This window comes from Muntiacus reevesi, chromosome 1 (genome assembly GCF_963930625.1).
Source record: "Muntiacus reevesi chromosome 1, mMunRee1.1, whole genome shotgun sequence".
NCBI classification, from domain to species: domain Eukaryota; kingdom Metazoa; phylum Chordata; class Mammalia; order Artiodactyla; family Cervidae; genus Muntiacus; species Muntiacus reevesi.
The window spans coordinates 180074849-180101962 of NC_089249.1; the positions used below are offsets into that span (position 1 = coordinate 180074849).

The following is a 27114-nucleotide window of genomic DNA, read 5'->3' on the forward strand; positions in this document are numbered from 1 at the left end:
CTGCTGTCACCGAGCTATCACTGCAGGGGAGTAAACAACCGCACTCATCTCCTACAGTGGTTCCGCAAGGAAGTCACGTAGGGTGAGCTGGAGAAGAGTGCACGGGGCAGAGGATGGACAGGCGGCTGGGCAAGGAAGGCGTCTCTAAGCTAGGCCTGGGAGACAGGAAGGGACACCTATTAAAGCCAAGCAAAAGGCTAGCATCCAGGGAAGGGCCTGTCCCACGCCTCCCTTCCTCCACTCCCTGGCAGTGCCTGGCCCACCTAGACAACTCGGGCTGCTTTGCACCCCGGTCATCCTCCCTGAGGTGTGCTCGACTCAGCTCCCACCGGCGATCCTGCGGCCTTTGCCCCAGCCAACCTTGACTGTGAGCCCCAACCCCAGCCTGTCCTGAGTTGGGTCCTGCTACAAGGTGGGAGCAGGTACAGGTGCACCTAGGAGTAGCCCATCCATGTCAGCTGGGAAGCCTTCTTGTCTCAGACATTGCTATGCGAAGGCGGGTTTCCCAGCCTGTGCACCATCTCTACCCCACTCCAGGCTTACAGAAAGAGGATGCACCAGCTTCTGCAGGCTCTGCACCAGAAGCTGGCAGCTCTGGGCCAGGGACCGGAAAACCTGCTGGGCACCGACAAGCCCGTCTCCTACAGGACCAAGCCTCCAGCCTCCATCCACAGGGAGCTCCTTGGCATCTGCAGCGACCCCTACATGCTGGCTCAGCAGCTGACCCACGTGGAGCTGGTGAGCAGGCCCACACCACCCTCCACCCAGACCCAGAGCCTGGAATGCTGAGCGTAGCCAACCACCCCTCCCCCATCTGGTCCCGCATCTCATCTCAGCCTAACCCGGGGTCTGAACCCATCCCTTCAGGGCCACCCCGGCATCTGCAGAGGGCCCTGACTCTGGAGCAGTCTCTCCCCGTGCCTGGGGCGAGGAATAGGAGGGCTGCAGGTACCAACCTTGCCCAACTTTGACCCCTGGCCTGTCTGAGTCCAGGCCTCAGACAAAGGAATGAGGTTCATATCCTGGCTCTGACACCACCAGATGTGTAATCAGCCCCACAGCTAGCACTTTCCCTGCCCAGGTCTCAGTTTTCCCCATCCAGGATTCATACAGCCACTGCACCCACCCCAGCTTTCCAGAGAAGCACAAACAGCCTTAATGGTCAAGACTTACATTCACTGTCTCATTTCATCTTCCCACCACCCGGCCAGGTAGGTATTATTATTATTCTGCTTCCACAAATGAGGACACTGAAGCCCAGAGCTTTAGTTTAAGTGATTTGCCACAAGTCACACAGCAGAAGGAGCAGAGCCAGGATTCATTTCTGACCCAGACCCCATGCTCTAGGCCCCCAGGCCTACCCTAGAGGGAGCGGATCATTGCGATGACCCAGTTTTGAGCCTGGTCTCCTAGGTATCTCACCCCACGAGCACTCCCCATGGAGACGCTGCCCCTGCCCCTGTGAAATGCAGCAGCCCCTGGGCATAGGAAGGGAGGGGCTGACATCTTCGGGATGGTGCTGAGCTGACAACCCAGGGCAGGGCTATGGACACCATCCCCCCTCCCCGGTGAGAAGGGCAATGGGCCCATGCCAGGCGGTCAGCGGACATCCCTTTCTCCTTTTCCTGACCCCTCTTCTCTCTCCGCTGCAGGAACAGCTGCGGCACATTGGACCTGAGGAGTTTGTCCAGGCTTTTGTGAACAAGGACCCTCTGGCCAGCACAAAGGTAGAAGGCCCGTGGAAGGACTGCCCAGGCAGGGACCCCTACCCACGAGTCCCTCTGTGGGATTTCCAGAGCACCAGCTCAGCCAGCTCCAGAGGGGCCCGGAACAGAGCAGATGGGCTTGGTGGGGACGTGCGCATTCCACCCATGCCCCTAGCCTAAGGCTGGCACATCCCAGCAGCCCTGAGTCCCAGGGAAGCCTGGGAGGGCAGGATGAGTCTGACGGAGTCAGCCACCCAGCGAGGGTTGGGGGCAGTCCACCATCCAAAGCCCTGGGTGGGTTAGAGGGTGGAGGTTCACACCAAGGCTGCTACAAGACCCCTGGTGTGCCCTCCGGGTGTGTCGTGGTGGGCGCCGATGCCCTCTAGTGGCCACTTGGGGAACGCAGGCCGATGCATGCTGTCCAAGAAGTTCAGGGCACACACTCTTCCCTCTGAAGCCGGATTACACACCGAATTTCAGAGCCTGCCCCTCTCTCTGAGAGCCCATTCATCAGTCTACCTGGTGTTTATCAAGGAGTTAAATCTGAAGCAGAACTGGAAATATTATGTCTTCTTCCCTGGCACCTAATAAAAGAAGTACAAGCTAAATGTACAATTGCATTTCACCTCCAGGATAAGCAGAGATTAAACATTGTGGGGCTGTGCGTGTGTGTAGGGAAAGTAGTCTCACAAACGGCTGGTAGGGGGTGAAATTGGCACAGCCACTTTGGAGAGCAACTTGGCAATAGAACCAACATTGAAATGTACACTCTGGACCCCGACTTTTCACACCTAACAATTTATCCTACAGGTATATACACAAAGGTGTACACACAGAGATATTTGGGATATTTTTCTGTGTTTTATGACCAAAGGCTGGAAGCAAACTACCTTACCATCCACAGGGACTCGACTAAATATTGTAATACATCCATACACAGAATGCTGTGCAACGGTTAGAATAAGAGCGTCTGTAAGAATGGAATGAAGGACATGGTGTCTTTGGTGGCTCGTCGGTAAAGAATCTTCTAGCAGTGCAGGAGATCTGGGTTCAGTCCCTGTGTTGGGAAGATCCCCTGGAGATGGGAATAGCAACCCACTCCAGTATTCTTGCCTAGACAATTACATGGACAGGGGAGCCTGGCAGGCTATAGTCCGTGGGGGTGCAAAGAGTTGGACATGGCTAACAGTTTCTGGGGCCTCCGTGGTGGCTCAGATGGTAAAGAATCTGCCTGCAATGAGGGAGACCTGGGCTCGATCCCTGGGTTGGGAAGATCCCCTGGAGGAGGGAATGGCAACCCACTCCAGTATCCTGGCCTGAAGAATCCCCATGGGCAGAGGAGCCTGGCGGGCCACAGCCCATGAGGCCACAAAGAGTCAGATACGACTGACTGACTAAGCAAAGGACACAGCAAGAATGGAATATTTGCCAAAGATCCATTGTTGAGAGATGAAAAAGTAAAGAGCAGTGACGAGGAGCATGTGACCGTCAGTGTAACAAAGGACACATAATACACACCTGCTTGTATGTACGTGTGGACAATCTCTAGGAACAACGGTACTCTGAGGAGCTCATGGACCTGGGAGCAGGAGCGGGGAGACTTTGCTGCTCTTAGTGGGTTGTTTGTTTTTCTGTTTTGTTTTGTTTGGGGTTTGGGCCATTTCCAAATATTAATTTTTATTGTGAAAAACATCATGATTGTTTACCCACTCTACTGTAAATGAACATTTCTGTGTTCTAGCCTCTCTGCTATTATAGATATTCCTGCTAGGAACATTCTTATACATCTCCTATGTATGTGGGTACCTTTTTTTCTAGAGCATCTGCTGTCAAGTAATTTAGTCCCAGGACAGCTTTCAGTCTTAAAAATTATGAAGGACCCCAAAGAACTTTTGGTTATGTAGATTAATTACAGAAAGTTCCCTACACACGAATGACTTCCATTTTGAGAGTACGTTCATAAGTCCAATTTGTTCATAAATCCAGCAAAGTTAGCCTACAAAGCTAACTAACACAATTGGCTATATAGTACTCTGCTGTAATAGGTTTGTAATACTTTTCACACAAATAACACATAAAAAACAAACAGAGAAATAGAGAAAGCATTTTAAATCTTACAGTACAGGACAACAGCTGTCATACAAGGGCTGACTGGGGAAGGGAGAGGAGGTGGAAGATGCTGGAACTGAAGGATAAACAGCAATAGGAGATGGAGGGCAGGCTGCCACTTTGCTCATGTCTGATGTTGATGGAATGCACATTCACATCTTCGAAAGTTCACAACTTGCAGGTTCATATATAGGCAGCTTATTGTCATATTTATTTATTATATATTTTTATATATATATTTATTATTTAATATTATATTTATTATATTGGGCTTCCCTGTGGCTCAGAGGTAAAAAAAAACTGCCTGTCAATATAGGAGACATGGGTTTGACCCCTGGGTCAAGAAGATCCCTTGAAGAAGGAAATGGCAACCCACTCCAGTATTCTTGCCTGGGAAATCCCATGGAGAGAGGGGCCTGGTGGGTTACAGCCCATGGGATTGCAAAGAGTTGGACAACACTTAGCAACTAAACAACATTTATTATATTAGCCTATAAGGCCAATAACTTTAAAAAATGTTTATTCAAAGTCATAATAACCCATTATATGTGAATAAATTACATATTTTATGAAAAATAACTATTTTCCAAAAAAATTAATGAGAAGAGTGATATTGCTTTACAGTATTTTTAAAAATTTCTCTACCCCAAAAAAAAAAAAAAAATTTCTCTCAGTTCAGTTCATTCGTTCAGTCATATCCAACTCTTTGTGACCCATGGACTGCAGCACACCAGGCCTCCCTGTCCATCACCAACTCCCTGAGTTCACTCAAACGCATGTCCATTGAGTCAGTATTGCCATCCAACCATATCAGCCTCTGTCATCCCCTTCTCCTCCTGCCTTCAATCTTTCCCAGCATCAGGGTCTTTTCAAATGAGTCAGCTCTTCACATCAGGTGGTGAAAGTATTGGAATTGCAGCTTCAGCATCAGTCCTTCCAATGAATATTCAGGACCTTTAGGATGGACTGGTTGAATCTCCTAGCTGTCCAAGGAACTCTCAAGAGTCTTCTCCAACACCACAGTCCAAAAACATCAATTTTTGGTGTTCAGCTTTTCTTTATAGTGCAACTGTCACATCCATCCATGACCACTGGAAAAACCATAGCCTTGACTAGATGAACCTTTGTTGGCTAAGTAATGTCTCTGCTTTTTAATATGCTGTCTAGGCTGGTCATAACTTTCCTGCCAAGGAGTAAGCGTCTTTTAATTCCATGACTGCAGTCACCACCTGCAGTGATTTTGGAGCCCCCAAAAAGTAGTCTGTCACTGTTTCCATTGTTTCCCCATCTATTTGCCATTAAGTGATGGGACCAGATGCCATGATCTTAGTTTTCTGAATGTTGAGCTTTAAGCCAACTTTTTCACTCTCTTCTTTCACTTTCATCAAGAGGCTCTTTAGTTCTTCTTCACTTTCTGCCATAAGGGTGGTATCATCTGCATATCTGAGGTTATTGATATTTCTCCTGGCAGTCTTGATTCCAGCTTGTGCTTCATCCAGCCCAGCATTTCTCGTGATGTACTCTGCATATAAGCTAAATAAGCAGGGTGATAATATACAGCCTTGACATACTTCTTTTCCTATTTGGAACCAGTCTGTTGTTCCATGTCCACTTCTAACTGTTGCTTCCTGACCTGGATACAGATTTCTCAGGAGGCGGGTCAGGTGGTCTGGTGTTCCCATCTCTTGAAGGATTTTCCACAGTTTGTTGTGATCCACACAGTCAAAGGCTTTTATGTAGTCAATAAAGCAGAAATAGATGTTTTTCTGGAACTCTCTTGCTTTTTCAGTGATCTAGCAGATGTTGGCAATTTGATCTCTGGTTCCTCTGCCTTTTCTAAATCCAGCTTGAACATCTGGAAGTTCACAGTTCATGTATTGTTGAAGCCTGGCTTGGAGAATTTTGAGCATTACTTTACTAGCGCGTGAGATGTGTGCAATTGTGTGGTAGTTTGAGCATTCTTTGGCATTGCCTTTCTTTGGGATTGGAATGAAAACTGACGTTTTCCAGTCCTGTGGCCACTACTGAGTTTTCCAAATTTGCTGGCATATTGAGTGCAGCACTTTCACAGCATCATCTTTTAGGTTTTGAAATAGCTCAACTGGAATTCCATCACCTGCATTAACTTTGCTCATAGTGGTGCCTCCTAAGCCCCGCTTGACTTTGCATTCCAGGATGTCTGGCTCTAGGTGAGTGATCACGCCATTGTGATTATCTGTGTCTTTTCTGTATAGTTCTTCTGTGTATTCTTGCCACCTCTTCTTAATATCTTCTACTTCTGTTAGGTCCATACCATTTCTGTCCTTTATTGTGCCCATTTTTACATGAAATGTTCCCTTGGTATCTCTAATTTTCTTGAACTAGATCTCTAGTCTTTCCCATTCTATTGTTTTCCTCTATTTCTTTGCATTGATCACTGAGGAAGGCTTTCTTATCTCTCCTTGCTATTCTTTGGAACTCTGCATTCAAATGGGTACATCTTTCCTTATCTGCTTTGCCTTTCGCTTCTCTTCTTTCATAGCTATTTGAAAAAAAATCTCTCTAATGACTGACAATAGAAGACTGCTGAATTCTCTTAATTTTCATTCAATCTCTTGACCTAACATTATATTGATTGAAAATACAACTTCCTCACACAGATATGTTGTTGGAAAAGGAAGGAATATATTACGGCCTTTTCAAGTAATTGTGAATAATCTTCTTTAATACTACACTAAAACTCAACAAGGGATAATTTTTTACAATTAATGTAGTTTGGAATCTGAACTCCATCACATTAAAGTCATTAGTCCATCTTGAAATGACAGCTCACTTCAGTATTCTTGCCTGGAAAATCCCATGGACAGAGGAGCCTGGCAGGCTGCCGTCCATGGGGTCACAAAGAGTTGGATATGACTGAACAACTAAACCACACATCTTGAACGGATCTTTTTGCCCATGCATGATTTTGACATATATTGGCCATTTGGAAAATATGGGTTCAGCTAATCAAGCAGATCTTCTTCTGAATGTTGACATATTTCATTAGATGATATTTTAAAATAATATTCATGTATATATTCACTACTAATATCATCCAAATAAGTTCTAAAGTATTGGGAAGCTGTCAAGCTCCAGAGGCAGATATGTGTTTTTTAGGTTCCCAATTTTCTCTTGAAAACTTGAATTTTATCCTTGGCAACAAATACTATCAATTGTTTTCCTTAAAGTCACGGGATGATTTTAACTGATTTTAAAGGCAGTATCAGCCAAATACTGAAATGTGAATAACCATAGTGGGTCAGTCTTTTTTCAGGTAAGAATGGTGCTCCGTGGATAAAGGTCAGCTCATGCCGGGTGCACCAGCGCGCTTCCATAAGAGTACCGTGAGACCTGTGTGTACAGTCCTCGCTGCATACCTGCGGCTTCTGCAACCACAGATTCCACCTCTCAGATTAAAAATATTAGAAAAAATTAAAATTCAAGAACATTCTAAAAAGCAAAACTTGAATTTGCTGTGTACCAGGCCACTATTTACACAGTTCTTACAGTGTATTGGGTATTATAAGTAAACTAGAGGTGATTTAAAGTATACAGGAGAATGTGCATGAGTTTATGCAAATACTGTGCCATTTTACATAAGGAATTTGAGCATCCTCAGATTTTGGTATCCAAGAGGGGTGGTGGAACCATTCACCTAAGGATACCTGCAGATGACTCCACTCCTGTCCTGTCACACAGAATATGAAAAAGACATGCACTCAAGGGTTGAGATTTAATAAAACATAAACTAAAGTTTATGTCCCCAAGAACATTTTTAAGTCACACTCACTTTTTTCTTTTACTGTGAGTGTGTAGTAGTGAAGAACACAATGGTATCATTTGGGGATTCTGTCTCAGTGCAGGCTAAGGAAGCAGTAACTTTACCCATCATTCTATTATGTATCAGTGCAAATGTTACAACAGTGAAAAGGCAGTAATATTTTATGAATATGAAGATAGGTTTGCCCTTGTGGACCTCCTGAAAGGGTCCTGGAGACCCCCAGGAGTCCAAGGACAACACTTCTGGGGTGTTGCTCTAGGATATACCTATGAAAGGAATCACTGCCTACCCTGTGTCAGTCACAGGGTAGACAGATGGTCAGCCTTACCAGCTGATGCCAAGTGAGGCTGTATCCATTTACACTGCCAACAGGGAGTTATTCTTGCTCCACAGCCTCATTGACACTTGAAGTTGTCAAACTTTAATTTTTGTCAAACTGTTAAATGGAGCATCTTTTCATGCATTTTGGACCTTCTTGTTTTCTCTTCTATAAAATGCCCTAATTTTTCTTCAGTTTTCTATTACTGATTTGTCTTTTTTCTTAAGGATTTTTAAGAATTTTGTGTGAGTATTTAAAATATGTATTAGTTAATTATCCCTTGTCAGTTAGATATACTGCAAATTTTCTTTCCCTGGTTGATTGCTTTGCCTTTCATTCTCATTATTGTGTCTTTTAATGAATAGGTGTTCTTAATTTCCTCCTTATAAGGAATTTACATTTTTGGATTATTTCTGCCTTCATATTTTGAAGCTATGCTATTCAGTTAAGTTCAGTTTAGTCACTCAGTCATATCTGACTCTTTGCGACCCCGTGAATCGCAGCATGCCAGGCCTCCCTGTCCATCACCAACTCCTGGAGTTTACTCAAACTCATGCCCATCGAGTCAGTGATGCCATTAAGCCATCTCATCCCCTGTCGTCCTCTTCTCCTCCTGCCCCCAATCCCTCCCAGCTTCAGGGTCTTTTCCAGTGAGTCAACTCTTCACATGAGGTGGCCAAAGTATTGGAGTTTCAGCTTCAGCATCAGTCCTTCCAATGAACACTCAGGGCTGATCTCCTTGAGGATGAACTGGTTGGATCTCCTTGCAGTCCAAGGAACTCTCAAGAGTCTTCTCCAACACCACAGTTCAAAAGTATCAATTCTTCGGCACTCAGCTTTCTTCACAGTCCAACTCTCACATCCATACATGACCACTGGAAAAACCATAGCCTTGACAAGACGGACCTTTGTTGGCAAAGTAATGTCTCTGCTTTTTAATATTCTATCTAGGGTGGTCATAACTTTCCTTCCAAGGAGTAAGCGTCTTTTAATTTCATGGCTGCAATCACCATCTGCAGTGATTTTGGAGCCCCCCAAAATAAAATCTGACCCTGTTTCCACTGTTTCCCCATCTATTTGCCATGAAGTGATGGGACCGGATGCCATGATCTTAGTTTTCTGAATGTTGAGCTTCAAGTCAACATTTTCACTCTCCTCTTTTACTTTCATCAAGAGGCTTTTTAGTTCCTCTTCACTTTCTGCCATAAGGGTGGTATCATCTGCATATCTGAGGTTATTGATATTTCTCCCGGTAATCTTGATTCCAGCTTGTACTTCTTCCAGCCCAGCATTTCTCATGATGTACTCTGCATTACTCATGACGTACTCCTTTTCCTATTTGGAACCAGTCTGTTGTTCCATGTCCAGTTCTTAACTGTTGCTTCCTGACCTGCATATAGATTTCTCAAGAGGCAGATCAGGTGGCCTGGTATTCCCATCTCTTTCAGAATTTTCCACAGTTTGTTGTGATTCACACAGTCAAAGGCTTTTATGTAGTCAATAAAGCAGAAATAAATGTTTTTCTGAAACTCTCTTGCTTTTTCAATGATCCAGTGGATGTTGGCAATTTGATCTCTGGTTCCTCTGCCTTTTCTAAAACCAGTTTGAACATCTGGAAGTTCATGGTTCATGTATTGCTGAAGCCTGGCTTGGAGAATTTTGAGCATTACTTTACTTAGGTGCAGACAAATTTAAACTCATGCTATATTCTCAATAAGTCAAAAATTTTATCTTTATTCAATTACCCTTGAAACTCTTCTAATGCTTCTTGCCTTAGAGTCTTTTTTTGCTTAAAGTCTATTTTGTCTAATATTAAGATAGATATGTGATATTTATCATGCATATTTTTCTATTTTTATTTATATCCCTGTGTTTGGGACGCAGCTCTTGAAAATAGCAGGTGGTTGGATTTTTTTTTAATTAGTGACTAAACAAATCCATATAGAGTAATTTCTGATGTGTATGGATTTGTTTTTACTGCCTTCTGTTGTGCCTTGCCTTCTTTACCTATTCTTTTTTCTTTCTTTGCTTCTTTTGGATTCTCTGAAATTGTGATACACTTATACAATGGATTTATAAAATTATGTTTCCATTTTTTAAATTATGTTTCTAAAAGCTATTTGATAGCACAGGAGAAGGTTCATGTGGGAAAACATGGAAATATATATACTTATAGATAGAAACATACATACATACATACATAAGATTAATCCTCATTATTATTTGCCATCCTTATATCCTATAGTCATCATGAACACTGAAGTGGCAAATACTGAGTCCTTACTCCTAAGGAAAATATAAGATTAGGTTCCTTGCGAGCTTCTCATCACAGCCTTTTCATCAACCAGTCAATGTGTAACCTTGATTTGTGTTTCTGTTTAATGAGACGTTATATTGTTGATTCAGTAACACTGAATTCATGGCCAACAGTACTACAACGCATGTCTGAATGAAGCTTGTCAAACACATTTTTTTTCCTTAGCGCACATGTCAGCATTCGTGTGCTCAGGAACACAAGACCGAGATAGCACGACAGCGCTCTGCTGAGGGTTCCATCTCTATGCTTGGGGCCACTTTGACCAGTGAAATCACCAACAGATATCACAAAAATGCAAAAACTGACACTAAATAGACTAGAAATAAGACACTTGTTTACAGTACAGAAGCTGAAACCAGAAGTCAGGGCATCAGCCCAGTCTCAGCCGGGAGCACTCAGGTGCACTGGGTGACGGAGGACTTCCGCTCTGTGCATGTCCACAAGGGACCAAGAAGTGACGTGAGGATGAGTTTGGAGGTTACAAACGAAGTGAAAGTTTAGGAAGCAAACACAAAATGTATGCATAATGAGCGTTAATTGTGTGTAGGGATATATGATATATACATACATTAAGTTACATCTTTAGGTGTATAGAAAATATAACTAGAAGGATATGTCAAATCATTGATATTTGTGGTTGGTTTTGAGGTTTCGACATTTCTGAGATCATCTATAATGATGATGGCTGACTTTTTAAAAGTTATTCATGTTCGAAAAGTTATTGATAAAAAATCTGAGCATGGCTCTTGTGTCTTTCCTAGCCTCGTTTCAGTGACAAGACTAACAACCTGGAAGCTTACGTGAAATGGTTCAACAGACTGTGCTACCTCGTGGCTACTGAGATCTGCATGGTGCGTAGGAAGACAGTTCCTAAGCTGGCATGGCCAACGCTGGCCGGGGCTTGAGAGGAGCCCGCTGGGGGGGAACCAGAAGGCCATGATGAGCCCATCTGTCTCTTAGCCCAGAGCCAGGCTGGGCACCCTCTGGGACACCAGGTGTTACCTGGCTTGCCTGTAGAGACATTTTTCCCCTGGGTAGAGCCTGACATGAAGCCACCTGCCAGTCATAGAGGGAGTCAGAGAGATTCTTGCTGAGGGAGAGGGGAGTAGGCTATCCGCTTCTCCCACCTGTGCCTGGGGTGGCCTGGCCTGCAGCTGAATTCTCTTTGGCTCACTCGGGACTTAGAGGTAGAAATAATCCAGCTTTAAGAAGAGGGAGCGATCTCTTTGAAGTCCAGGTCCCTGGCATCTCCCAGAAAGCGGGGAGACTCGGCAGCACCGAGCTGGACGTGCTCGCCCCTGGATCTCAGCCCCGTAGAGTCAGACGCTGACGAGCCTCCCCCTCCTTACAGCGGCGAGACCATCTCCCGAATCCATCCCTTCACTGTGAGGCGAAGCCCAGGGCCCCTGTCTCAGGGACAGTTTGGAGGTAGCACATGTGCTGGGGTGTGCTCTCTGGAAGTAGACAGAGCTTGGGGGGTAAGGGGTTTGTTTATGAGGCCAACGCAGGCAATCGAGAAAGTGGGAGAGGCTCCAGCGGCTCCCGTCACGACGGCCACAGCCCTCCACCCCAGTGGTCGAGCCTGCTAGTCCACCTTGCTTGGTCATCATCGCCTTCGCTGTGGGGGCTGCCCTCCAAAGCACAGAAGGACCTCAGGCGGGCAGCTCTCTGAAGGGTCAGGTGTCCCAGCTCCACCAGTAACACAACACACGTCTCAGCGGCAGTAAAGACCACGGCCGCACGTCTGGGAGGCAGGCGATCTCCTTGGAGAGGACAGTGTGGGGTTCGTGAGCCCTGCCTCTTCTGACGTCGCATCACTGGCCTGGGAACAAAGAGAGATGGGGCTTTACCTGAGCAAAACCTGGACTGAGTCACCAGAGCCGGCAGCACTCGGCCGGGAGAAGAACACGGGTCTGCTTCCGAGCGGTCAGAGGCCAGAGTCTCACTCACTCAACTGGAATTGGGGGTGAAGTCACAGAGTCCGTTGACAGAAAGCAGTGGTGGGGCTGCTAGGGGGCAGGGACTCAGGTCACTGTGTGGCCCCCACACCCCATGCAGAGTGAAGGCTGTTTGGTGCTGGGAAGAGAGGTGAGGTGGCTCTGCTTCCTGCATCTCAGGGAAGAGATGCTGGAACTGAGCATGAGAGGAGGGGGACATGAGGGGCCCGCATGCCCCCCATGTTGCAGGCGGCTCGTGTGTCCCCACAGGAGCCCCATCACCCCCCACTTGACCCTCTGTGCAATGGACTCTGTGCTGCCTCCCCCTGGGGCGTGGTGAGACCCTGAGTCCTCAGGCTGCAGATCGCCCTGGTCCCAAGCGTCTCAGCTGGAAAGGTTAATGAGGGGCAAGATGCGTAAGCAGGTCAGCGTGGGGTGGGGACCCCTCGTCACTGAGGCTCCTGTGCCCTGTCCCCAGCCGGCCAAGAAGAAACAGCGGGCCCAGGTGATCGAGTTCTTCATCGACGTGGCCCGGGAATGCTTCAACATCGGCAACTTCAACTCCCTGATGGCCATCATCTGTGAGTGGGCCGGCCAGGCCCGGGGTCCCCAGGGCAAGCGCTCCCAGAGAGGAAAGAGCGGGCGCAGCCAGGCAGTGGGGCGCAAGCCAGGATGTGCCTCTGAGCAGGAGGCGGGTGCAGGCTGGGCCCCAATTCCCCCACCCCACCCCACAGGCCCTGGGGAGGTGCCCCTTCAGAGGCGAGCCCCGCCCTTTCGATGTGCTTGGTGAGAGCTTGGCAGTGTGTATCCAGATTCAGGGTGAGTGGGGACCCAGAGCAGGCTCCTGATCGCAGTGCCCCCCTGTGGGCACGGGGACAGGGGCTTGCACATACAGAAGCCAGGCCGACCTGGACACAGTCCATTAGCGCCCACCCACCCCCCATCTGGCAGGCTGAGGCTCCCCCAAATGTCAGCCCTGGTCAGGGTACAGCCTGAGAGGATTAGGGGATCAGCCAGCTGGGGACTTCCCAGAGGAGCTGTGTAGCAATAAAACTATGCAGCCCAGAAGAGCCCTGCCAGCCCGGCCCTGCCCCAGCTCAGCCATCCCTCTTCCAGCGGGCATGAACATGAGCCCGGTCTCCAGGCTGAAGAAGACTTGGGCCAAAGTAAAGACGGCCAAGTTTTTCATCCTCGAGGTAAGCGAGGCTGCTCGACTGCTGGGTGCCGCCAGCATCCCCAGGACACAGCTGCCCAAATGCCTCCCTGTCTCCTTCCAGCACCAGATGGACCCAACGGGCAACTTCTGCAACTACAGAGCAGCCCTGCGAGGGGCAGCCCACCGCTCCCTGACTGCCCACAGCAGTCAGGAGAAGGTAGGTCACAGGCTTGCCTCGCCCTCAGAGCTGCTCCTGCTCCAGGCCCCCTGGACTCAGGAGGGCTGTGTCAGAGATCCTAGGTGGGGCTGGAAGGCCACTTGGTCCAATCCCTGCCCTTCTACCACCCCTGTGATAGACAGTCATGCCACCTTGCTTGAATGTCTCCAGTAGAGGGAACTCACCGTTTCCCCAAACAGATCAACACACTCCCCAGCAGCTCCAGCTGGTAGCTAGATGGATGGATGGGTCAATGGAAGAATGGATGGAAGAAGGATAAATAGATGGATGGAAAGGTGCGAGGAGGGGAGGGAGGAGAGATGGAAGGAAGAATGGAAGGCCAGAGGTTGGAAGGAAGGAAAGAGGGAGGAAATGCATGCGGAGAGGAAGGGAGGAAGTCCCCCGCAGCCCTCAGTTCCCCAGGCCGGAACTTTGAGGCCAGAAGTTCACTCTGCTTTCTTCCTGCCTGTGGCTGGCTCCTTCTGCCCCTCCTGCCCACCCCCCATCTCTGTCATGAAGCCCCTCCACACAGGTCTCTCTGGGTGACCTCCGTGTTGAGCTGGGTCCTGATGGAACTGCTCAGGTCCAGAAAACAAGGGCATAGGTTTGCCGTCGTGAGGACACACAGAAGTGGTGAAAAATTCTCCCACCTGGGAAATGCTGCCAGCCTGAGGACTGCTCCAACAGCCCTGCCTTCACAAAGCCTGCACCAGGCACCCAAGGGGCCGCCTCTGTCCCCAGAGCCCCACTGCCCTTAATCCCCACCCTCTATCCATCTCAGCGGGGCTCCCCATTCCAACTCCATTTAGCCATCACACCCCGGAACTCGACTAGGCACTCTGCACCACAGGGAGGGGCTGGAGACGGATGGAGACCACCCCTCTCTGGGCCCACTGAGGAAGGGGGTAGGACAGGGATCTGGAGCAGAGCCCGCTGGTCCTGTCCTGCATCCACTGCTTACCGCTCTATGAGCTCCTATGAGCTTCTGTACCTCAGTTAGTAAAGAATCCGCCTGCAATGCAGGAGGCCCAGGTTCAATTCCTGGGTCAGGAAGATCCCCTGGAGAAGGGATTGGCTACCCACTCCAGTATTCTTGCCTGGAGAATCCCATGGACAGAGGAGCCTAGGAGGCTACAGCCTAGTCCATGGGGTCACAAGAGTCAGACACGACTGAGCAACTAAACCACCACCATGAGTTACTTACCCTGAGTCTCAGCTTCCTCATATCTTCTTCCATATCTGGGGTAATAAAAGCCCTCCTTCACAGGACAGTGATGAGGATGAAATGTGATCCCATCTGTACACAGTTTAGCACACGAAGTGCTCAGGCCCACCCCTGACACCCCAGTAACCAGGGTGAAAGTGGAGACAGCAAGGGTCTAAACGTGGCTTGGGGAATGGCAAAGACATCCCTCATTGTGTAGGTTGTCTCCCACCATACTGGTATCAGGCATGAATATTTGTGACGTGCTCTCACTGTCTCCAAGCCCTGACAGAGAGAAGACATGAGCAAATGGTTGCCAAATTGACATAAATCCAGGGTAACCAGTTCATCCCGGTTTGCCTGGGGCTGCCCCAGGTTTAGCACCACAAGTTCTGCCTTCTGGGAAACTCCTGTTGTTGACAAACCCTGATGAGCCTGGCTCTGCTCCTGGCTTAGTGGTCACTGGCTGGATGACCTTGTGCCAGGCCCTGACACTCTATGGGCCTCAGTTTCCCCCTCTGCCCTGCCCGGCTGAGCCATCCATGCTTCTGTGGTGTGCCGAGTGGTCAGTGCTGAGGCTCTCACCTCAAAGCCCTTGTCAGCTCGGATGGGGAATGATCTAGGCACTCCCCGAGCCAGAAGTGTCAGGACTTGAGGGATGGGCTGCTGGACTGGCCGCATGGGCCAGCTCTAGAGCCTGAGGGCAGAACAGATGTGATATTTCCTGGGCTGGCAAAACACAGCACATAAACTAGGTAGCTTATAACAACAGAAATGTGCTATCTCACAGTGCCAGAGGCCAGAGGCCAAAGTCAAGGTTGGTAGGGCCACGCTCTCTCCGGAGGCTCTATGGAAAGGTTCTTCTTTGCCTCTCCTGGTGTCCCATGGCCACAGGCATTCCTGGGCTTGTGACTGCATCACTCCTACCTGTCTGTTTTCACATGACTATGTGAAACAGATAGTATATGTCCAAATTTACCTCTTTTTATAAAAATACCTGCCCACATAATCCAGTGTGACCTCATCTCCACTTGATTCCATCCATAGCAAGACTGTATCTCCAAATAAATTCCCATTTGTAAGCACTGGGGTTTAGGACATGAACATGCCTTTTTTGAGGGGCATGATTCAATCCACACATAAGGTAGACCCAACTGGCCCCCCAACGGTAGTCTGAGCGGTCAGCAATTGGTCTCCTTTCTTTGTGCTAAGTGCTGAGTCGCTTCAGTCGTGTCTGACTCCGTGTGACCCTGTGGACTGTAACCCACCAGGCTGCTCTGTCCGTGGGATTCTCCAGGCAAGAATACTGGAGTGGGTTGCCATGCCCTCTCCAGGGGATCTTCCCAACCCAGGGACTGAACCTGCATCTCTTACGTCTCCTGCTTTACCAGGCAGATTCTTTACCACTAGCACCACCTGGGGTCACCAGGTGCAGAATAAGGAGGGAGAATCAAGACATCTGACAGTGAAATAGAGACCTGGCCCTTCTCAGGCCAAGTGCAGAAGCCCGTCCCTTCAGGAGCCAGAGTAGGGATGTTTCCTGGCCTTGCCCTGATATGGCAGGATCAGATCTTTAGCTTCAAGAAAGACATGGAGTAGCACATTGTTAACTATATTTGTAAAGGAGGCCACAGAATTTCACAACAGACGATTCACATTCCATTTTTTTAATTCATAAAACCAAAACTTCAAAAAAGATGTTCCATTTCCATCTATTGATTCTTGTTTTCATATTTATTTTATATTTAGCAGTGTGCTCAGCACACACCATTCCTCCTGGGGCACGTGAGTGGGGAGGCCTGTCTGTGGACCTGTGATCTGTGGGGGGAAGCTCCCACTGGTTTCTCCCAACAGACGATGGGAAAAATGTTCAAAGGCCACTGAAACTCTGCATCTTTCCCTCGGCCCCAACATGAGTGGGGAATGGCATTGTATACAGTAGGAGCTCAATAAGCACTGGGGTCCAATGGGGCCTGGGAGAAAATAGTCTGGCTCCAGTTTGTGCCTCCCTTCTTTGTGATTTCCACAATGCCCGCCCCCCACCCCCTCAACATATAGACTAAGTAGTCTATAACCCGTGGATCTCTGAGACTGGGCCGCCTTGCCCAGGAAGTCTCTCCTGCCCTCTGCATGGGGGTATCTGAGGGCCCTGGGGCAAGGGGCTGCCGACACGGCTGCCTCTCTCCTGTGCAGCCGCTGTGGGGAGGCCAGCTGAGGGCTGACCTGCACCCTCTCCCTTCCAGATCGTCATCCCCTTCTTCAGCCTGCTCATCAAGGATATCTACTTCCTAAATGAGGGCTGTGCCAACCGCCTCCCCAACGGACATGTCAACTTTGAGGTAGGGTCCAGGTCCTCGGAGGGCCTGCCACCAAGTTAGGCAGACTGATAAGAGCTCCCAGAGCAGAAGTTCTGGCCCCGAGTGGTTGGATTAAGGTAGGAGTCTGAGGCGGAGTGCAGCAGTTTGCAGCCAGCATCAGGGCGGGACTGCTGGGGACTCTCCGCATCTTCCAGAGGAAGAGACTGAGGCTCATGATCACGTGGATCCCCACTCTGTAGGGGCCTTGTGCCCAGCACAGGTGAAGTAGCATCATTTTCAGTCCTTGAGAAGCACCAGGCTGATGAGAGAGAGAGCCGTGCAGACCCACGGTGACACCTGACGAGGTGCTGTGACAGGGGCTGCAGAGGGAGCACAGTTCAAGGTCAGGAGAGGCCTTCCAAAGCAGGGGCCCTTAGCAGCAGGAGGAAGTGATCAGGCAACGTGGAAAGACGGAAATGAAGACTCCCTCTCCCTCTGCAGATAACTCACTACCGGCAGCTCAAGTGTTCTTCCCTCCTCCAGGAAGCCCCCACTGACCTCACAGGCAGAGGAAGGCCGTTTGCATAGTGGCCTGTTAGTCCATCAGTCCCAGGCTCTTTAGAAGCAAGGCCAGGCTGATCCCCTCCGTGTCTTGACCCGACACACAGACTCACCCAGCACATGTGTCTCAAAGTGGCCTGTGGGCTGGACGTGGAAGGGGAGCAATGGAAAAGGAGGCCCAAGGGCACAGGCTCGTGATAGCAGGCGGTCACTGAGTCAGACCAAGCATTGCATGAGCAGTCATTCCCATCCACAGGGAAGCCGGGGCTTTTCTCCTGCAAGAGGGCCAGCCCTGCCCTAGCACAGCCCCACTCATTCTCCCAGTGGTAGCACTTCTGGGTGGGCCCCTCACTCTGTCCAGGTCTCAATCTCGGCTTCCACCACGACCACACAGAGGGCCTGAGAGGAGTGGACTTGCAGCAAGGCTGGCCAAGGGCTCTGCCACTACCTCCTACTGACAGGGCCCACAGTGAATGCCTGGACTCTCTCACCTGGAGCTGCCTCTGCTGTGGGCCTCACCTGGACACCCCAGCAGGTCTGCACGTGCTACCCACAGGCCTGATGACCCCTGAGGGCTGGGCATAGCTGGACGAAGCCCAGTTCAGCAGGTGGCCTGGGTGCCACATCCCAGCGTCACAGTCCAGGCTGCAGGCAACAAGGAAGAGGCTGGGCTTGGGAGAGACCACTGGGGCTAAGGGGGCCAAGGAGCTCACAGTGCACCCCCTGTCTTTTGCTTTTCTTGAATTGGTCCTTATAACCATGGCCTAGGAGGAAGGGTGTCTGGTTGGACAAGAAGGCAAGGTACTTACGTGGCCGCAGATCCCTGGGCGTCAGCAGTGGGGACTGGAGGCAGACACCAAGGCTGATCAGAGGAAGTCACAGAGTGGGGTTCTCACCCAGTCACAACTTTGTGTTTAAAAAGCCTTCTTTAAGTTAGCAGTTTTTAAATTTTTAAATAAATGTATCTAAATTTTACTCAAAAATCTACTTAAATGAGTTAAATTTTATTTACATACATTTATTTAAATCCATTTACATCTCAGACTTGCTGTAAGTTAGGGATATATCACTTGCCATAAGCTGAGATAACCACAAATATAGGCAGAATGAAACTTAAGTAGTAGTCACCTCTAACTCAATGCACTGCCTGCTGATGGCTATAGCCCAAGACAAGAGAGGGGGGTGAGCCTTAGGTATTGGGTGTGGCAAGTTCTTCACGGAGCGTAAAGAGATATGACCAGCGTCCAGGTTTCCTGATGAGTGACTGTCGTTTTCTGCCCCTTGACCCACTCTGCCTGCCCTAGAAGCAGGCCTCACTAGGAGTGATGAGAGAGGATGAGCCACGGCCGGCCCCGCTGCCACAGGTGACCTCCAGGCAGTAAGGGTACCTGCATTTTATGTCTCCATGTCCTTGGCAGAAATTCCTGGAGCTGGCCAAGCAAGTAGGAGAGTTCATCACCTGGAAACAAGTGGAGTGTCCCTTCGAGCAAGACCTCAGCATCACCCACTACCTGCACACTGCCCCCATCTTCAGCGAGGACGGTAAGGCAGCCCCTGGCCTCCCTCACCCTCAGCCATGAAACTCACGGGTGGTCTCTTAGTCACATCACTGTTCAGGGCCCTTGCTGTGGGCAGGGATGTGCCACACCCAAGTGTGCTGGTTCTGGGAGGAAGCAGAGAAGACTGGATTATCCCCAACTGCATAATATCCCCCAACTGGATAATTGCTGCCCCCAGAGCACAGGGCAAGGCCTGGGGAGACGGAGGTTGTGCCCCAAGGACAGGCTGCTCCTTGGGCACTGTTTGGACGCTGCTGGACGTTGTAAATCTGAGCAATGTTTGGCCCCGATTCCCTCATCAGGAAAGTGGGCATGATGATAAAAGCAGCCCTCCCAGGGCTCATGTGGAGACTGCCGCACTAGGCTGACTGTGGGTCTTTTCACAGCTGGTGTTTGCGTGTGTATGTGTGCAATATGAGCACCTGTGTACATGTGTGTGCATGTGTAATACACACCGTCATGAAATGAGGCATCCATTCTCCCAAGCACTGTTGATGTCTGTCCCCTTAAATAGGCTAGCATTTCCATCTGATCATTTGTCAGATACAACAGATTTGCTTATGAGTTTACTGAGTATACTCCCAGAGCTGCCTCCTCCGGAAAGAGAAAGTAATGGAGAAGCAAATAGTCACCTGGGGCTGAGTTGATAACCAGTGTGGCCCCATGGTTAGCTGCTTTCTGGATGCAGGATGTCATGGGACCACCCTGGGAGGACCCTGCTTAGCACACAGGAGGCCTGATTCCCATCATGGCAGGCATTCTACATATGGACCCACACCCATGCTCAGGAAAACATCATCTGCCAAAAATAAAAAATTAAGGGAAAGAATTTTTTAGTGACTTGCTTCTGAATTAATATTTTCAATTTGGCCATTTTATTTTTTGTATTTTGAAATTAGTAAATTTGCGGGGGGGCTCTCACCCATATCTGGAGTCTCCCCTACCGCACATAATGATAAGCTCATCAGCCTGGGTGCTCCCACCCTAGAAGTGGTGTTACCTATTGGCACCTATTGCATCTATAAAGTTGGGTAATGAGAAAAACTACTTCCTAGGGCCATGGTGAGAATTAACTGATGTGGCACCAGCAAAGTCCACAAGGACTACTTTCAATCAATACTAGTTGTATTCATTTCTTATTGATGTTGTGACAGACCACCACAAATTTGGTGGCTCAGAACAACACAGATTTATCCTCTTATGACTACAGAAGTTAGCAATCTGAAATCAGTTCTACTGTGCTGAAATCAAGGTGTTGGCAGAACTGGTTATTTCTGGAGGCATTGGGGGGAAATCCATTTCCTGGTGTTTTGCAACTTCTAGTGGCTGCCTGCCTGAATTCCTCGGTTTGTGGCCCCTTCTTCCATATTCTTCTTATACCAGCCTCAGCTTCCACCATCATATTGCCTTCTGAAGTCAAGCCTCCCTCTTTCCCTCTTGTAAGGACATTTGTGATTGCAATTAGGACCCACCCAGATAATCCAGGATAGATAATCTCCTCATCTCTATATCCTTAACTATATCATATTTGTGAAGTCCCTTTTGACCAAATTCAGGGGATTAAGACCTGTATCTCTGGGGCCATTATTCAACCTACTACACTAATTATTATGATGATTATTATCAATAGTCAGTGGAATGTGGGCAATAAAGTGTGTCAGAGGCACCTTAGGAGAGAGGTGGGGAGAGTCTAGGGGCAGAAAGAGGAGAGGTTTGGGGGGTGCATTTCATTCACTCCTTTAGTCAACAATATTTCTAGAGTCTGCTAACTGCCAGTCAGACAGACTGCCATGAACATACAAGTAAAATCCTGGCCCTTCTGGAATGCCCTTAGAGGGAAGCACCTTCCATTTTGACCCTCCTTTCTTCCTATCCTTCCCTCCACCCTCCCCACCCCCACCCCCGACACACACACACGCACACACACACATACACACACAAAATAAGGCTGAGAAAATCAAGAAAAGGAACATAAGATGTATTAGCCCCCAGTTAGGATGGTCAAAGCCTCTGACAAAAGCCTGGCCCTGCCCTCAGTCCCATCAGACCTCTCCTGACAGGGCATGCTGGCAATCCAGTCAGCCCCAGGCTCCCTGAAACAAGAGAAAATAGAGAAAATCTCAGCAGAGACATAGAAGATATACAGAAGAGTCAAATGGAATTTTTTAGAACTGAAAAATGCAACAACTGAACGGATGGGTTCAATAGCATAATGGAGAGGACAGAGGAAGGAATCAGTAAGCTGAGAGACAGAGCAACAGAAACTATACAGTCTCAGCAACAGAGGAAAACAGACCGCACCAAGCCTGGGGCCAGTGGGGCTGTGACAGGAGACCCAGCACTCGTGGCGTCAGAGTCTGGGAAGGAAAGGACAGACTGGGCGTGGCTAGGAAGTACTCAAAGACGGAAAGGCAAGAAACGCCCCTGTGTGGAAAAGACGTAAACCTATAGATTCAAGAAGCTGAGTGAACCCCAAACAGGATGAGCCAAGATAACCCATACTAAGACATGTCGTAATCAAACATCTGGAAGCTAAAGAAAAAGAAACAATCTTGAAAGTACTGAGAGGGAGATGACAATACCTATATGAGAAAAGCAATTCAAATGACATCAGGTTCATCATCAGATAACATTGCCAGGGGCAGGGGCACATTTTTCAAGTGCTGAGAGAAAACAACTATCAACCCATAATTTTATATCCAGTGAAAATATCCTTTAGGAACTTACTGTAGATAAGTCAAAATGGAATTCTAGAAACTGTTCAAGGAACCCATAAGAAAAGAAGAAAAAACAGAACAGAAAGAAAACAATACATGAGTAAATAAATAAACAGGCAGACTTAAGCTCTAACATATCAATACTTATATTAGCATAAGTGATCCAAATACAGAGACTGGCAGACTAAATCAAAAATGTGACCCAACTATATGCTGTCTACATGAAACTCATTTCCAAATATAATGATATAGACAGGTTAAAAAGTAAAATGATGGGGAAACATTAATCAAAAGAAAGCAGAAATGGCAGTATTACTGTAAGATAAATTACTTCAGAGCAAAGAAAATTTCCAGAGACAGAGAGGAACATTCAGTTCAGTGCAGTCATTCAGTCATGTCTGATTCTTTGCAACCCCATGAACCACAGCATGCCAAGCCTCCCTGTCCATCACCAACTCCCAGAGTCCACCCAAACCCATGTCCATCGAGTCAGTGATGGCATCCAACCATCTCATCCTCTGTCATCCTCTTCTCCTCCTGCCCTCAATCTTTCCCAGGATCAGGGGATTTTCAAATGAGTCAGATCTTCACATCAGGTGGCCAAAGTATTGGAGTTTCAGCTTCAGCATCAGTCCTTCCAATGAAAACCCAGGACTGATCTCCTTTAGGATGGACTGGTTGGATCTCCGTGCAGTCCAAGGGACTCTCAAGAGTCTTCTCCAACACCACAGTCCAAAAGCATCAATTCTTCAGCACTCAGCTTTCTACACAGTCCAACTCTCACATCCATACGTGACCACTGGAAAAACCATAGCCTTGACTAGATGGACCTTTGTTGGCAATGTCTCTGCTTTTTAATATTCTGTCTAGGTTGGTCATAACTTTCCTTCCAAGGAGTAAGCATCTTTTAATTTCATGGCTGCACTCACCATCTGCAGTGATTTTGGAGCCCAAAAAATAAAGTCAGCCACTGTTTCCGCTGTTTCCCCATCTGTTTGCCATGAAGTGATGAGACCGGATGCCATGATCTTAGTTTTCTGAATGTTGAGCTTTAAGCCAACTTTTTCACCCTCCTCTTTCACTTTCATCAAGAGACTCTTTAGTTCTTCTTCATTTTCTGCCATAAGCCTGGTGTCATCTGCATATCTGAGGTTATTGATATTTCTCCCAGCAGTCTTGATTCCAGCTTGTGCTTCATCTAGCCCAGCGTTTCTCATGATGTACTCTGCATATAAGTTAAATAAACAGGGTGACAATATACAGCCTTGACATACTCCTTTTCCTATTTGGAACATTATGTAATAATAAAATGGTGAGTCCCCCAAGAAGATGTAGCAATCCTAAATATATTTCCACCAAGCAGCAGAATTGCAATGTTTATGAAGCAAAGCTCAATAGAACTGAAAGGAGAAATAAATAGATCCACAATTATTAATGTAATTGGTGACTTCAACACCCTCTCTTAACAACTGATATAACAACTAGGGAGGAAATCAGCAAAGACAAAGCAGGACTCACCAATACCATCAAAGAGGATCCAACAGACATTTATAAACTATTCCATATAACTACAGGAGAATGCACATTTTTTTCAATCGCCCGTAGAACTTATACCAAGATAAAACATATCCTGAGCTACATAAGACAAAGTGCAACAAATTTAAATAATTGAAATCATATAGTATATATTATCTGATCACAATAGAATCAAACTAGAAAGCAATAACAGAAGACAACAGGAAAATCTCCAAATTCTTAGAATCTAAACAGCATACTTCTAAATAATCCATGAGTTAAGAAGTCTCAGGGAAATAAAAAATAATTGAACTAAATGGAAATGCTATCAAAATTTATGGGACATAGCTAAAGAAGGGCTGAGAGAATTTTACAGCATGGAATGCATACATTAGAAAAAATAAAACACCTTGAATCAATCATCTCAGTTCCCACTCCAAGAACCTAGAAAAAGAGGAGCAAAATAAACCAAAAGTCAGCAGAAGGAAAGAAATAAGAGCACAAGAGAGCAGAAATCAATGAAATGGAAAACAGAACCATTTTTAAAAGTTAATTAAAAAGCTTGTTCTTTGAAAAGCATAATAAAATTTCCATCCTCTAGCAAACAACATCTTGACAAAGAAAAATGAGAGAAAGACAGAAATTACTAATATTGGGAATGAAACAGAGTATCACTACAGACTCTGCCAACATCAAAAGACTCATAAGAAAATACTGTAAACAACTATACGCATGTAAATTTGACAATTTAGATGAAATGGACCAATTTCTCAAGAAACACAAACTTGCACAACTCAACATAAATAGATAATTTGAATAGCCCTATAGAGAAGGAAATGACAACCCACTCCAGTATTCTTGCCTGGAGAATCCCGTGGACAGAGGAGCCTGACAGGCTACAGTCCATGGAATCTCAAGAGTCGGACACGATTTAGCAACTAAACCACCACTACCACCACCATAGCTATTAAGAAAACTGAATTTTTCATTTAAAAGCACTCCAAAATGAAATATCTGAGCCCATATGGTTATACTAGAAAATTCTAACAAATATTTAAAGAAATAACACCGACTCTGTACCATCTCCTTCAGATAAAGGATGAAGAGGAGGGAACTTTCCAGTTTACCTTATGAAGCTAATATTATGATATCAAATCAGACAAAGACAGTACAGATATTACAGACTGATGTCCCTCATGAATACAGATGCAAAAAATCCTTCAGAAAATACCAGCAAATATAATTCAATATATAAAAATAATTATATATCATGACTTATTTCAGAGATTCAAGGCTATTCAATATTTAAATAGATAACAGAGAACCCAGAAAGAGACCCACACGAATATTCCAAGTGATTTTTGACAAAAGTGCAAAAGCAATTCAGTGAAGGAAAGATAGTCTTCGCAACAAATGATTCAAGTGTATCTGGACATCCATAGGGCAAAAAATGAACTTCAACCTAAGCCTCACATTTCATATAGAAATTAACTCAAAATGGATCACAGGCTTGAATGTAAAACTATAAAACTTTTAGGGAAAAAAAAAAAAAGAGAAGCAAGAGAAAATCTTCAGAATGTAGAACCAGACAAAGAGTTTCTTATAATACTAAATATGCAACTACTATATGACTCAGCAATTATTCTCTTGGGCATGTACTTATTCCAGAAAAATGAATGTTTACATGTTTTCACAAAAACTCATACATCAATGTTTACAGAAGCTTAATTTGTTACAGCCTAACACTGGAAACAACCCAGATGGCCTTCAGTGGGTGAATGGTTAAACAAAGTATGGTATGGAATACTATTCAGCTACAAAAAGGAATGAACCACACTGATACACACTACAGCATGGATGAATCTCCAGAGAATTACAGAGTGAAAAGAGCCAATCCCAAAAGGTTACATACTGTGTGATTCCATCTATATAACATTCTTGAAAAGACAAAATAAAGATACAGGGAACAGATTAGTGGTGGTCATAGATTAAGGAAGGAGTGGGACTGGAAGGGAACTGGGTGTGGCTGTAAACGGCAGCATGAGGGATCCCTGTGGTGACAGGATGTTCTGTACCTTGACTATGTTGACACCAATATCCTGGTGATAATCTCGTCCTATAGTTTGGCAGTTGGTTACTGTTGGGAGAGACTGGGTAAAAGGTGCATGGATCTCCCTGTATTATTTCTCACAATTGCATGTGAATCTGCAGTTACATCCCAATAACAATTTAATTCAAAAACAAAAAGCAGGTGAGACTGTTGAGTGTAGAATAGGTTATTATCATCGGTCAGAAATGCATAATATCACTTCATTTTCTGCTTAGGTCTTTATTTGGCTTCTTATGAAAGTGAGAGCCCAGAGAACCAAACAGAAAAAGAGAGGTGGAAATCTCTAAGGTGAGTCTATGTGCCAAGACAAGCTTGGGGGGTGGGAGGGCAGGGCAGAGGGAGGGATAGGGTGCTTGGGGCCAAGTCAGAGCTGAGGGGCTTCATCCATACCTGGTTGTCAGCCTCCTGGGAGGCCCTCCGTGGGGGGTGGGGGCAGGTCAGACCAGGGTCTTAGTGGTTAGGCAGGAACTCAAGCATTGCGGTATGGAGAAGAGGCAAGGACCATGACCCCCCAGAGCTGGAGGCTGCCTCGTGGGCAGCTGAGATGTGTGACCCAGGGCCTGGAGCCCCAGTCCATACTCATGCTAGAAAGTTAGACACGCACCATCTCTTCTTGTTCAGCCTGCTAATACAGCTGAGCAAGGTCAGGAGGGGCAGCGGTGGGCTCTGAGGACTGAGCCGCGAAGATGGCACACGCCCCTCTGGGGCAGGGGTCTCGGGGATGTATAACCACAGGCCAGGCCAGCAGGTTCTCACCACCCTCAGCATGTTTAAATCTGCAGGTCTTCTATTCTGGGGAAGACATGAGAGGCACTGAGCTGGAGAAGGAGGAGGAGGGAGAGGAAGAGAGGAAGCCAGCCTTCTGCAGCCCTGCCTGCCCCAGCCAGCCCCGTGGGAGGCAGAGGCATTGATGTGTCACTGCCTTGCAAACTGTGATCCTGTGGCCTGCCACCTGCCACAATGACCACACGGCCCAGGCGAACTCTCTCCACCTTTTGTGAAACCTCAGCCCTGGAAGGGCCCACAGCCTCCAAACATATGAGGGGCACATGCCTCAGGGGCCCTGCCTTCGGAACAGTGCTGGTCACATTGCTGGTCAGTCTGCCTGTCCTCAGCAATGATCCAAGAGGTTGGGCGGCTATGATCTCACCCTTGCCATGGAGGTAGACACCTAACCTGTCTCCGGGTGACCTGGGAGCCTTCATATCTCCAGCAGACATCATGGTGGCATGAGAGGGGCCACAGCCCACTTGTGGCCCCTGCCATTTTACGAATGGACCCAATCCTGCCCAGTGAGAAGGACTGGTTTCTGTAGCCCTGTGTGTACCCTTTCGGCATCCTGCTGGGATCAGGACAGCTTCCTGGTGAGAGCTATGACGCCAGTCAGCAGGACAAATTTGAGCTACACACTTGACCACGTGTACAGTACATTGTAAATTTTAGAGTTGGTGTAAATACATTGGTATACCCTGTGTATTCACGTCCACTTCACATCTGTCACTGGTGACCTTCTGCCAGGATGCAGGGCAATGTCCCAGTTCAGGCCCAGGAACGCAGTGACCACAGGTCAGGAGGGGGCCTTGGGGGC

At 47.4% G+C, this 27114-nt stretch overlaps 1 protein-coding gene across 1 annotated transcript in view; it reads left to right on the plus strand.

Moving 5' to 3' along the window:
- The window catches only part of RASGEF1C (RasGEF domain family member 1C), a 114788-nt gene extending 87955 nt beyond the window's left edge, over window positions 1-26833 (plus strand). Inside the window, exons 5-14 of the mRNA XM_065931276.1 lie at window positions 538-738; window positions 1653-1727; window positions 11015-11104; window positions 12669-12771; window positions 13307-13386; window positions 13468-13563; window positions 17011-17106; window positions 19044-19167; window positions 25742-25814; window positions 26309-26833. Coding sequence (XP_065787348.1) covers window positions 538-738; window positions 1653-1727; window positions 11015-11104; window positions 12669-12771; window positions 13307-13386; window positions 13468-13563; window positions 17011-17106; window positions 19044-19167; window positions 25742-25814; window positions 26309-26333 — 963 coding nt within the window. The 3' untranslated portion in view covers window positions 26334-26833. The remainder of the gene's footprint in view (window positions 1-537; window positions 739-1652; window positions 1728-11014; window positions 11105-12668; window positions 12772-13306; window positions 13387-13467; window positions 13564-17010; window positions 17107-19043; window positions 19168-25741; window positions 25815-26308) is intronic.
- The last annotated feature ends 281 nt before the right edge of the window (window positions 26834-27114 follow it).